The sequence below is a fragment of the Sabethes cyaneus genome, chromosome 2 (assembly GCF_943734655.1).
Source record: "Sabethes cyaneus chromosome 2, idSabCyanKW18_F2, whole genome shotgun sequence".
In the NCBI taxonomy this organism is placed as follows: domain Eukaryota; kingdom Metazoa; phylum Arthropoda; class Insecta; order Diptera; family Culicidae; genus Sabethes; species Sabethes cyaneus.
The window spans coordinates 151,534,909-151,548,789 of NC_071354.1; the positions used below are offsets into that span (position 1 = coordinate 151,534,909).

A 13,881-nucleotide genomic window follows, 5' to 3' on the forward strand; every position below is an offset into this window, starting at 1 on the left:
TTTAGTTCACCCGACGCACTACTCATAGAAAATTGTTTCTATTTATTCCTATCAACAGATTCATACAGTAAAAATGCATAAGATAATAACCAAATCCTTTCGTTTCTTTACTGAACAATACAAAGAGGTGCATAGAAACTAAGTTTTTATTATTATTAATATTATTATGTTAGACATTTACCCGTAACATATATTCCATCATGTTTGCAATAAAACTACCATCCAACAACTCTCCTACCCTAAGGAGTGTAATCATGATAGATGAACTTGATCATGGATAAAAGTGAAAACCCACGAGTAAAATGGTTAAAAGCCGTTATTGAATCTTTCACAGCATAAAAATGCAACCAGTCTTGCAGTGCGTGTAGATCAGCTGCTCTACTGCAAAACCGGTATTGAATATACTTAACAAGCAACAACAAACAGTCGAAGCCGTCGATCGGCAAAGACGAACGAAATTGTACTTATCCGATCTCAGATGGATACTTTCAAGGAATTTTCTTCCTTATTCAGCAAAAATCCCCTCTTTAGGCCATCACGTTACATTGCAGTGCAGTGTTGAATAACCGGAAGAATTATAGCATAGATGATCAAACTAGTCGTCGCTCGCCGCTAGTCACTACTATCACACGCTAACTTCGTTACTCAATAAAATTTACACGTCAAGAATCAAAAGCCAAAGTTTACCAAAGCATAAGAGTTGCTAAAGTACAGCATTACGCAACGCATACGTTTCATGTGAAGATAAATCATAACCCCCTTCATCACCCAACGGTTCCGTTCGTTATATGGCACAAAAGCTATCAATGTTGCAATGTTTCTTCTAATAGCTAGAGAAAGACACCAGCTGTCCGCGACCGTCAGTGCGACAAGGCAGTGAGTTTGGAAAGTCTAACGATATACAAACCTGAATGCAATAAAAGCATCACCCATTTCGCCGCCAACGATGTGAACTCCGCCATCAGGGATTGACAAGCCCTTAAAAAAATTACGCACGTCTAGTGCATTCGCCGACCACGGCAAATTCTGCAAACGTATGATAACGCTCATCTTGACTACGCAACACTCTGGGCTGCTCTTGAAATTAATGGAAAATTTTCTGTTAGTTCAAAACTAATCCTAGAGATGCTAATAACCACTAACGAATACTCCTTTTCCTTGCTTGGTCACCTCCAGTGTTAGCCTAGAAAAGAAAAGAAACCAAATTGGCATATGTTTATTTGCAAAAAGAACAACATCTGAAACTGTCTTGTTTTATTTTCATGAGATGGCAATAAATAATGTATACATTAAGCAGAAATATAGCTCTTAATATACTTAATTATACTTAAATAAAATTAAATAAATTTAGGTTGATTTTCTCGAAGAACACCCATTTCCAATAAGTGAACATTTTCAAAATCAGATGGTGAATATTCTAATAAGCCATATCAACCACTTAGTTTATGTAATTGAATCTTCGAAAAAATATGGCTTTAAATAAACATTTTAAGTCACGTCAGATGGCAAACCAGTAACACAGAAAATATCGGTACACAACTTATCTGACTTCCTTAGGTTCCTGCTGAGAAAACCACCATACCTAAATTATTCACGCAACCGATATACCCACTCTCGAGCAGAGATTTCGTCTTCTTCTGAACGAGCATGTTTTAGTAGTGAACTTACTACAGTGCCAACTTGCGAAGCTGTTTTCCTCCAGATAAGTCGCTATGGCAGGGGAAAGTTTTTCCTGGACAAAACGTCGACAGCATAGGAAAAACTATAAAACTATGCGTGCATCGAGATAAGCCATTAGTATACGTTCGGTACGTCGACGTCCGATGGATACGCATTAGTACAACGGTGGTTCGTAAATTTTTTTTCTCATTGATAAAAGCAGCATAAGGATGCATCTACGGAGAGTGAGTTCTCATGGTGTACTATTAAACTATTTAGTTATTGATCCGAAGGGCATACCCTTGACGGTTGTGATTCTAGAATCAAGTGAATTTTCAAAATATTCTAGTTAGCAAAACTGTAACGAGAGCACTATGGTTAATAATGGATTTGTGGAAAACAGTTATGCGTATAGCCATTGAAAATGTGACAAAAATCGAAATAATTCAATGATTAGCGTTGCTGTTGTTTAAAAGTGGTGATCAATGTGTATTGTAAGAAAAAAAAACAAAACCTTCGGCTTAAACGTATGTTTAAAGACTTAACCCTTCTCTATCGATAGACTTCACAGCCGGTGATTAGAATACAGGACAGTTACGGGGCTAGTGCAACAATCCTACTGACTCTAATGTGTATTGTTACGAATGCTTAATTTCTACGCATACTCCAACATCATTACATCATTGGTGATAATGTTTCATTTTATATTTAATCATTTATTAAGTTGGAAGAGTTCAAACAATTCCCTCAACAAACCAAAGAATATCAACTGGATTGTGTTTGATAAAAAATAGGATAAAAAAATCTTACGCTTATCACGTAAAGAACATTTCAACAAACACGACGGTGTACAATAAGCATAAGATTTTATTCTATTAGCAGAACTGCGAGCATTTTAATGCGAAGTGTTCGAGGTTTGAATCGGTTCGAAGTTCGAAGTTTGAATCAAAACGGTACCAACCGTCGGCACGCTCATAAATGACTTAATTTCAAAGCCGCCAACTTCTTATTTTTATCACTCCATAAATATCATCAGTCTTATGCTTAATTCCAACGGATCCTAGTTTCGAACGAAATAATAATTTCCATTCTTCTTCTTTCGAAAAACCGATCCGTCGGAATCCAAAATAAAACCGATTAAATGAAGACTAGGCAAGGTAAAGCACAAAATCACACCTGGCGCGGCGCATTCTCAGATCTAGCACTCTTTTCTAGGTGGGGCCTCCAGCATTTTTTCGGTCGTTTTATTCAGTCAGCATATTGTAAAATAAATCAAAAATTGCACTCGAGTTTATTATAGCTTTCTCAAAGCTTTAAAAATGGGGGGGGGACTAAAGATAAAGCCTTATCTGGGAACCTGATCAAATGAAAATAACAAATTCATAACAGGATGAGTTCTAAATAACAAGTTTTTTATAACAAAATCTCTTTTGCGTTTTGTTATAAACTGGATCTCGTTGGTAGGTAAAATAACAAGATTTGTAATAAAATCCGCTGAAGGTATATCACAAATATATCAAATTATGATATAATTTGATTTTTTTTTCTTTTTCTAACGACGTATTGTAGCTTTACTTTTTCTGTTGGTGAAGAATAAATGCTTAATGCGAAAAATGTAGATTCAGGCAAACTTAAAAATTCTTGATATTAAGCCAAAAATGTAGACTCGAGTGCGTTGTTTAACACCACTAGTGGTGTAATTCGTTAAACAACACTCGACTAGAGATTGAGAGCTGTGAGTTCGACTCCCACCTTCGCTAAGTCTACATTTTTGGCCTAATATCAAGGATTTTTCAGTTTGCCTGAATTTATATTTTTCGCATTAAGCATTTATTCTTCCCCAACAGGATATAATTTGATCAAGTTTATTTCAAGATGAGTTACAAAAACCAGCATTCTGCCCTGCTTTATAACCAAAATGTAACAAACCGTGTTATAAGTAGCAGAACGAGAAAGATTCTTGGTTAAACATTTCCTGCGTAGCAAGTTTTGCTATCACATTTAAAACACACTTTGATAGAAATATCAACTGGAGCTACAATTCTGTAATTTTTTTGTTAGAATCATCTGATCGGGAATGCTCTCATACTTACCGAATTACCAGTTTCAATGATCGAATTTTGCATAAATTGAGTATTGACCAGTAACACTAACGCCCAAATTGCAATTTTATTCAACAGTAGCAGTAACACAGCAACGTGCGTAAAATTGATTTGGGCCGTGCACACTTGCACAAAATGCAACAAAAATAGTATCATGATAATGTTCACTGGGGCCAGGCTCCGACCACGGGCTTATTCTCATAGTCACCTCACTTCTCTCACGGATTCGGTAACTCAACAATAAAGCAATGAAGTTTCACTTTCATCTGAAGCAGCACCATTTCGTTTCAAAACTAGCTTCAATCAGCGTCAATTGAAACAGGTTTTACTTCATCATGACATGACGATCGGTTTCAAAGTTTCTTTTGTACTTTTCTATCAAATATTAGGCAGAAGACCAGCCACTTTGAATGCAATGAATTGAATTTGAGTAAAATTTCCTACCTTGTAACGCGTGTTATAATCAACTTAATCAACATCGGCAAATCGTGTCTGACTTTCAGTCGTCGTCAATTGAAACAGTCACTAACTTCAGCTGAAGTTTACTTGAAACGTTACTCGCTTCATATATGAAGCGAAGGTAAAACAAGGTCAGCTTCATTTATTTGTTTCGACGATACCAGGCCCTGACTGGGACTAACACATTTAGCATAACACTGTTTGAAATAACGGTCTTTTGACATAATGGTTATTTTGCATGACTTTGACTTAATTGATAATTTAGCCAGATTTTGTTGTTTAGTGCTTGGTAACAAGAGGCAGTAATAGACAATGCGGCTAAACCGTAACGTTGTTTACCAAAGACTTACCCATGCTCCCTCGCCGTGGCCGGCGCTTCCGGTGGCGGGTCACCGGCGAACACTCACCCTGAATCATCTAGTAAAGCGACCATATGGTCATAAAATGATGTTTGAAGAATTATGTCAAATGGTCGTTATGCCAAATAGCCCCTTATAATTATGCCGAATGACTGAAAATTGACGGCCACCATGTCCTCTATAAAATTTGCATGTACCGCTGCACAGTGGAAAATACTGGGACAAAAAACCCAAAATGTAGTTGAAGTTTTTCATGAAGTATAATTTTTCTATGAAAGTATACAGACTAAATAACTATATTCCAAAATTTAAGAGCACTGGGAATGATATAGCTTTTTGGAGAATTTTTTGAATCTGAGGTTTGTGTGACAACTTCCCACATTTTCCATTCAACGCAAGTTTCGAAAAACTGTTTTTAATCGTATCCTGTTAGGTATTTGCAGCCAAAGAAAACGTGATTTGGTATTGAAATGGTTATAGATTAGCACCTTATTTTGCAGTTTGACGAAAATCAAGTACATTCTAAAATATATTTACTTCAAATCTCAAAATAGTAACACACATATGACTTCGCATTTTCAAAGTTGAGCATCTTTTTTTGGGAACGGAAGGTAACCGTCATTTTTTTCATATTTTATGTAGAATTTAGTCTACTTTCCAAAAATCATATCCGCATTTTGCGCAGATTTGCACAAAGACTAAAAATATTGAAATTTATAGAACCATGTCTTTTTAGGCAACTCTGCTTTGTAATTACTTCTAGCAATACTATTATAGATATTTTTAAAGTAAATCTTTAAGCATTTAGCAGCTAAAGGTTAGTACCAGGTCAGCAGAGCAGAAGGGACACTTTGACATTAAAATTTTTGTGAATAAACATGGTTATTGGCTGGAGAAAGTGCTATTTCTAAAACTAAAAGTTTATTTTTAAATGTGGCTCAATGTTATGGATTGCTGAGTGTTACAAGGTCATTACTACTTCTCCTAATTATCCCAATGCAAAAAAACACAAAATAAAAATAATAGTTCAAGTAGTTATAAAACTTTTTTTAGAAAATTATTTTAGAGACACCCTAATTATTGATTTTTTTTAATATTTGAAAACATTAAGTTTTAGTAGTCAATTTGGTTCACAGTTTATACAAAATATGTAAGTTCCATGCTACTTTACCAATTTTATTAGTTTTGTCTCAGTTTTGTTCTAACTGGCACCGCTGTGCGCTGAGAGCATTAAAATTGAACCATTGACAATTTTTCTTAATAGGGCATCGCCTCTAGTTTCTGATAATAAATAACAGAAGTTGGCGCTAGTGTTTCATCATGCGCCATGCGTGAATATGCTAGAAACTCAATGTTTTCCTGTTGAATACAACAGATGTCGTTACTTATTGTACATATTGTACATTTCGGAAACAGCTCAATTTTGTGTGACAATAAATTTACTCAAGGCAGTAACATTACTCTCTCATGCATCTCAATTTCTTCGCTAATCGCAATATAAGGTTTGACACCTGAACCAATAAATAGTTGGTAGACATTGTTTTTATTTATTGCGTTCATGTTGCGAAACTTTTTTTTTCGAATTGAAATGTCGCAAACATATCCAGCTCCTGGCTCTCGTGCGGTATCAAATCACTTTTCCGGACTCTCGGATTAATGATAGTAAGATGCTATGGAGAGGTATAGGAAAAGTTTGTTTTTTATCGAAATTAGGCAGAAGTCATAAAAATTGAGTATAACAGAGTAAATTTACCGCAAATAAAATATGATTTTTCAGATAGTTAAACATAGATAAGTTAGAAATTTTGATTTTACTACCACTAGAAAAGCGCCATCTCTTCAAAAGCAACGGTTCGTATGGTATCCTATTTTACGAATTCTTGTGCTTGTGGTAGATATTCAGTATTGATGGCAATCAAACAGTTGTGGATCGCGACTGGAAGATCGAAGGTGGTTGGACAAAAAAATTCTTCATTTTAATATACAATGGAATCAGTCTATTTTGGACGGGCGTTACGCGTACTCTATTTCGGACATTTAGGTACGGCAAAATCAAATGGAAATGTCACCCCATGTGTACTTTTTTGCTCAAAACTTTTTACTCCGCATCACCAATTTCGTTAATAAAATCTGGAAATGGAACAAGTTATAATTTGCCTGTGAACAAGAAGCTTTATTGCGCACTTCAAGCCAGTATCACACTTATAAAGGCATGAGGTTTTTATTATAATTGGTAAATGCAGAATTCAGTACGAAGGAAGGATGTGGACTATGCTCAAAGCAGCATTATTCGCTTTGACGGAGCTGCTTCCGAATGATACTGTAGTCTTTTATAGAAATTCGGTAGGGCACTATACGATTTCGCCACTTCCTTAGACAAGCTCCACGAGTAGACAAATGCAATTCAGTCTTTTTCCATTCTAACTCAAAGAATTTTAAGGTGAAACAGGATTTGTTTCATTAGTTTTGTTTTTTCGAATCCAATTTCGAATCTTTTTAAAGCATTTGAAAGACTTACGTATCTTTTTGCTGAAGACAGCATATATTTTTCGCTTGACACATAAAAGTTACAGCGAAATTGGGAGACAGAGTATTTTTTGATCAAAAAAGTGTCTCCGATTGTGAAACACTTCGGAAAATCCATAAAGAAGAAAAGGAAACAAAGAAAAATAAAATGGATATAAAATACTACAATCATTTATTAACGGAAAACACCGCATCAGTTTCTTAAGTTAATCATCCAAATTTAAATTGCAATTAGTGCATGTAAAAACAGAAGGTTTGCGATCTCAAATATGCAGATTTCGCTCTCATGTGTACAAATTTATAAAATATTTTTCAAATCCATTATTTCGCTTAAAATTTGTCTGTGTTATAAAATAGAAGCCCAAAACTAAGGTTATATGCATTTTACTACCTTTTTCTGTTCTACATAAAGAATCAATCCTTAAACATTGAAAAACTTTCTCGGGTATTTTTTTCGAACACATTTCCTACTAAACTTCCTATGCGCTGTAACTTTATTGTTGTTTTCTCAAAAGATTGAGTACAATCAGACGAGACGTGGTGATAACTTGGTAGTGGCACTGCACTGCACTGTTTTTCGTTTGGTGAATGTAGGCAAAAACTTCGAATAATCTCTAAATTGTCCTTACCTGTACTTTACTTGTATGAACAAGTTTTGAACAACGTATTTTCGAACTGATCTGATAAGCTTCCCATATCCATCAATTTCAGATAATAACACTGACGGTCACACTGCAGATGGTCCGTTCCTTATCGATAGAGCATCCGCAGAGTTACTCATTGTTTAAACGAGGAGTAGTGCTCGGTGATATGACCTACAGCTATGCCGCAACCGATATGGGATCATCGAATGGAGGACGCGTAAAAACGGTAACAGTCATTAAAAATTTATCCGTCCCCAAGCCCACTAGTATGGTATTCAACGATCGCACCGAGCATTATTACGAAACATCAGATCAAACGGGTCATATAAAACGAGAACGAGTTCAATATTGGCCCGCCGATGAAACAAATAAATTGAAGCAAGTTACGGTACTTCCACCGTCATTTGCTATACCTGAAACAGAAGATTTTTCTACTGTCGACTTAAAACATTCAATGGAACTAATAAACATAGCAAAAAGTGCTGCGAAAACTCAAAATAAACTGTTAAAGAAACTTCCTTCTGATAACACAGGTCCCGTAACTTTCCCTGCAGATGCTCAAATGGTCAAAAAGAAAAATAATGGAGTAGTAACGGTTGCCAAAGACTATACCAGTGTAGCAAACTCTGATACTAAAGAACGCGGCAAAACAAAGTCCACCAACAAGCTCAACACAAAAGTAGAAATACCAGCCAATGAACAACAGCCAAAAAGTTACGACTCCATCGATACAAGTGCTGCTTATCATGACGACTTTGAACAAACTGAATACGTTTACATTCCAGAAAAGAACACTTACGCTTTAAAACAAATTTCGAAAGCGCCGTCTGCAATAAAAAACAAAATAAAAAGCACACCTTATGCCTACAAAGACCCTTCGTCACCCAGCACAATTGGTTTTACTCTTTACGGTACCGCCAATGACAGTGCACCAGACATACTGTTCTCCGAACTGGCCAATGCCGTTGCTTCACGGAACATCTCTATGATTAAATCCTTAGCCGGTCAGCTAGATGAACCGTATATGTATTCCCAATACAATTTTGAATCTCTCAAAACCGACGACTACGGTCCACTGGCGTTTCAAGAAAACGTCAAAGGTAAAGCTGAGATTGTCTCAAGCACCGTCCCCGCTCCGAAGTTCGACTTTTTGGAGACTTCTACTGCGACAAGCTCAATCACGACGACAACATTGGCGATAACGACTCCAAAGAAGTCCCCACTTAGGTACATAGCACCGCGACTGAGAGGAATCAAGAGGTTTTCATCAAGAAGACAATAGTTAAGCCCATTCAACCTAGTGCAGCTAAAATAATTTATTCGATAGCTTTGTTACACTAAAGCTAAATTGCTTTGTTACACAATAAAAAATTGTTAATAAAATTCCTTTAGTTTTTTACTTTTGATATAAGATATGCGTAGCAACTGAAAAGAAATGTTTATCTTCTACTAGTTGAGTCCGCGTGCGTCGCCTCGCGTGTAACTAATAGCGAAACGCAGGCATACTAACCCAATTTTCCATAAAACTTTGAGGTGTCATGTCAAGGACTTGGTTTTGGTTACAGACAAGGGTATTGTACAGTATAGGGAAACATTCATAAATTTCATAACGTAGCGGGTGTGTGGCGTGCTAACTTCCAAATCCTTAAATGTGGATTCACGCAGTAAACGTACGCCTGCCAAGGCATAGTCATAGTGGAAAAGTGAATGTTTTCGTCCAAATGAGATTACCGAACACTTAGACACATTCAGCGACAATCGGTTAATTTGACACCATTTAGCGAAGTTTTCCAACTGCTCCTGCAGAAAACTCATATCCTGTGGTTGCTTTATCGTATGGTATAGCTTTAGATCGTCTGCGTATGAGAGTTTCGCGCATTTCAAAGTGGAATCAACGTCGTTCATATACAGCAGGAATAAAAACGGTCCTAGATGGCTTCCTTGTGGAACACCAGAACAAACAGGAAATGGCGAAGAAATGTGATCACCAATTTTCACAGACATGCTACAACCACATAGGTAAGATTGAAGCCAGAGTAGCAAATGTTCGTTCATGCCAAATCGATCAAATTTGGCAATTGCAATTTGATGATTCATTTTATCGAATGCTGCAGATAAGTCTGTGTTTGGCGTATTACAAACGAAGTGAAGGAAATCAAGTTGGTTGTTGTAGATCGTTTAGGCATAAATCCGTGCTGATTCGACGAGATGTAGTGTTTATATCTCTGGGCAAACTCCTGGAGAATAATCAACTCAAACAGTTTAGGAGTGGCACTTAATGCAGCTATACCTCGGTAGTTCGAGACTAACGCCATCCGGGGTGAGATTGTGCCACGGGGGTGAGATTGTGCTAAAAACCAAAAATGTTCATTTGTGAAAATTTATTATATCTATAGAAACTTGTGACCCAAATTCAAAATGATGATGAACATAACATATTTATTCATAACTTCCAATGGAACACAGATAACATAAGCAAACTATTTAGCCTAAACAGGGTTTCAAAGTTCGCGATCAAAAATACTCGGAAATAACACTTGTTAAAAATGTCCCGCGTAAACCAACCCAAACAAGAAATCGCATCAACTTGCTATTGTGAAGGTATATAAACTAATCATTTACAATGTATTGAAAGGTTATTATGCGTTGGATAAGTTTTGATTACGAAAATAATATTTTTCGAAACTTTGTACTTTACGAGCTTCACGGGGGTGAGATTGTGCCAAGCCATAATGATCGATCCAATTTGAGGATTTCACATATACAACAAAAATACGTCAGTATACACAAGTACACTCACATTCTTTACTATTATGCACAATATGTTGATACATTAGATTGCATCATCCATTTTGGAGCACACAACATCAGACCTATGATAAATAATTTAAACTAATTTTTACCTTTTCTCTGGAAATTTCAGATGCTTTGAATAAACACTCTAATATAAGACGAATATATTATACCGTGTATAAACTGTCAGTTTTAAGGAGGGGGAGGGGGTGGGATAGACCACATGTTCTGCGGCCGCGAGTTCTCGAACGAAGTAATGGTTACTTTTGTTAAATGATCAAATAGGTGTGCCCCCACAAAATCGTTCATACCGTTGAAATGGGTTTTACTAAACTTATATTAGAGGCTTTCGGAAGTATCCCGGAAGCGTTGCTGTGGCCTGATCCTTAATTGCGTTAGTAAAGGAGGATGATGCCTGCAGATCTTTACGAGTGGTACCGGAACTTCTGTAACCGTACAGTCTACGCACAGCTCGTCACTAACGAAGCACAGATCAAGGGTCCACTTCTGAGCGTATTTTCTTTATATGTGGGAGGGTATCGTATATGTTTTGGCCTATATGTTATTGGCCACCTACGGCAAAATCAAATGGAAGTGGCCAATAACATATACGTCTAACGCCCTGGCCAAAACATATACGTTACCCTGCATAAAAATTATATGGAATTTCATATGGATAGATATTTGTCAACAATCTGAGACCAATAATTATGTACGGAGTTTTTTGAGTGCATGTGATGTTCTACAGGTACATTCTGTTGAATAGTAAAACACAGAACAGAACAGAACAACGCGACGATCCAAAAGTTATAACAGAGTTTATTTTGAATTTGTCTTCTTTTTGAGAGATTTTGGCACAGAAATTAACAGAGTTTTGGACGCCATTTATCATCATACGGTAGTTTGTTTACTACCTGTGAGTCGAATCTGGCGAACGTGATTTCAAAACGAATAGCAAGCGTAATATTCGACAGAGTTGCCCTCTAAACTACGGAAAACGGTAGTTTTTGTACTTTTTCGGTCTGCCGTTAACGATATTGATCATTTAAATTAAAAATAGAGCCAACAAAAGGGCGAATGTCGCAAGCGGAAACAAACCGGGTGAGAGTTGATTTTTCAATGCTGATCCAGCAAAAAATAACTCTCATCCATTTTGTGCACGTTTGCGACATTCGCAAATATGATATATATAATTCGTTAATTATATCTTTTTGTGAATTATATATTCATCCTATAAGACTATGTAAACAAACCAACGATAAACATCAAAGAAATGAAATTAGCTTCGGCCGTGCAACACTCTATAACAGCAATATGATCAGAATGCACGCTTCTCTTCACGGCTAGTGAGTACATCTTTTCGACAACATTTCGGCGACAAATCCCTTATCAAATCTGGGCCGAATCAGCGAGTCGTCTCCACGCTTCTCGGTCTTGCGCTGTAACTCTCCAGTAGCCCCTAACACCCGCTATTCTCGCATCCTCATGCACAGCGCAGGCCCAACGACGAGCGTCGAAGTCAACAGCCTATCGGTTTCTCACTGGTCTATCAATCGGCATCCTTGCTACGTGACCAGCTCGCTGTGCACGGACCGATTCCTGATTCCGTTGATCGTTTTATAGAAGCTTCTCGTATGTATTGTGCCTCTCGAAGCAATTCTCCACCTACGGATGAACACGATCCTAGTGCTGGCTTTTCTTACAACGGTATAATTTCTTTTCGGCAGCTCCAGCTCCTCGGTATCTCTGCTCTGGCGTGTTACAGTTGCAGCCAATATGCGACTTCTGACTCGATTCTGCTTGTCAGTCACCCGTTGGCACTCAGCGTTAAACCTCACGACAATATTATGCTTCTGGACGCTCTACTCATGTACGACTGACAGTTTTACAACAAAAATTAAGGGTTGGAAAGTCGCACCCGCTGGCTGCCATTAGGCTCACGAAAAGATGGAACAGTCATATGCTATCGTGTGTTTTCTTCCAAACAATTAAGGAATATGGGTTAATGGTGCAAAACGGGCACCTGCTCGTCATTTTCATGCGCCAATCAATTTCTCGTGATTTTATACATGAGGAAAGTAATCTTTAATCCATTAAAAACAGCAACAACAAAAAGTTCCGTTTTTTGGTCGATGCTCAATGTGCGTCGTCAGATAAACACATATGCAACAGATGTCGCAGATATACATAAAGTGCTAATCAACAGAGAGCGCTTGTGACCAGAGCTTTTGCCGAGCCTTTTTCTCTACAGCAGTCAGCCCCAACGTTCATTCAATTCCATAGTCTGTTTTGTGCTGGAATTCGAACGCTATGCACAGTACCACCACACTTCGTTCAGTCATACCTCTGATTGTACAATCAAATGAATGCGTTCTGATCTTTTTTGCATTTTCGTTTCGATCAAGTTTTTTTTTACCGTTTGGAGCCGCGAATAACTGCAAAACAGTCAATTGATACAAGCACGTATGCAATGCATTGCCAAACTCGCACAAATTGATCCCACCAATACATGTACAGTGGACCCCCGTTCGTTTGAACGATTCCTCATGCAAACTAACGGGGTTAGCTTTTAATTTGAACAACTGGTAACCCTAAATATGCTGGAGCTTGTGTGAACTGGCTGCCCTGTTCTTTGTTATTGTTTTGGTGGTTTGATTCAGTTGGCAGTTGCAAGCAGCGAATATTTCATTCTCCGATCAGATTTCTACCATAATCGTTGGGAAAACGCATTGTGAAACAGATTGAACACGCTAGATCAGTACAAACAAATCGCGTTTATGTGCATTGTCTGCATAAGCAAATGATGTCATATTGAGAATGACATTTGAACCATTTTTAATTTGCACGTCGTGCAAACCAACGGGGTTCAAATTAAAAAGTGTTCAGATTAAAAACGGTCAAATGAACGGGGGTCCACGGTATACACAGCTTCAATTTTTGTCGGAAGGTGTGCGCTGTTGCTTCTGTTACTCGTCATTTGTGTGGGCGAGGAATAGATGCCAGTCTTCTTGATGGGATGTTTTTGGTTTATACTACAAAAAACAACCACTACATGTGCATGGAAAAAGTCGATCGGACACCGACCAACACAAACGAACATTTGACTTGCGTCGCACCGACCCCGAGCGACAAACTTTTACTGTGGGGTAGCCGATTTGGAGACACAAAGAGAAACGAAAAAATACGTCATCTTATACTGCCGTGAATCGCATAAACGCATATGCGTTTCACGGCAGTATACTCCTAGTCAATGTGCAGTCTTCAACACGAACGCAAAGCGGGAGAACGCCTGCTGGATCCTCTTGAGAGGCCACATATTGATTGTAGGCTGCAATCTCG

General features: G+C 37.6%; 2 protein-coding genes across 2 annotated transcripts in view; one reads left to right on the forward strand and one right to left on the reverse strand.

Moving 5' to 3' along the window:
- LOC128734528 (uncharacterized) overlaps positions 1–13,881 on the reverse strand; it is a 50,100-nt gene that overhangs the window by 24,993 nt on the left and 11,226 nt on the right. Inside the window, exon 2 of the mRNA XM_053828774.1 lies at positions 908–1,183. Within this exon, the coding sequence (XP_053684749.1) occupies positions 908–1,050 (143 nt within the window). The 5' untranslated portion in view covers positions 1,051–1,183. The remainder of the gene's footprint in view (positions 1–907; positions 1,184–13,881) is intronic.
- LOC128736196 (uncharacterized) lies at positions 1,890–9,031 on the forward strand. The gene is made up of 2 exons (XM_053830677.1): positions 1,890–1,904; positions 7,817–9,031. The coding sequence occupies exons 1-2, from the start codon at positions 1,890–1,892 to the stop codon at positions 9,029–9,031; spliced, it is 1,230 nt and encodes a 409-aa protein (XP_053686652.1).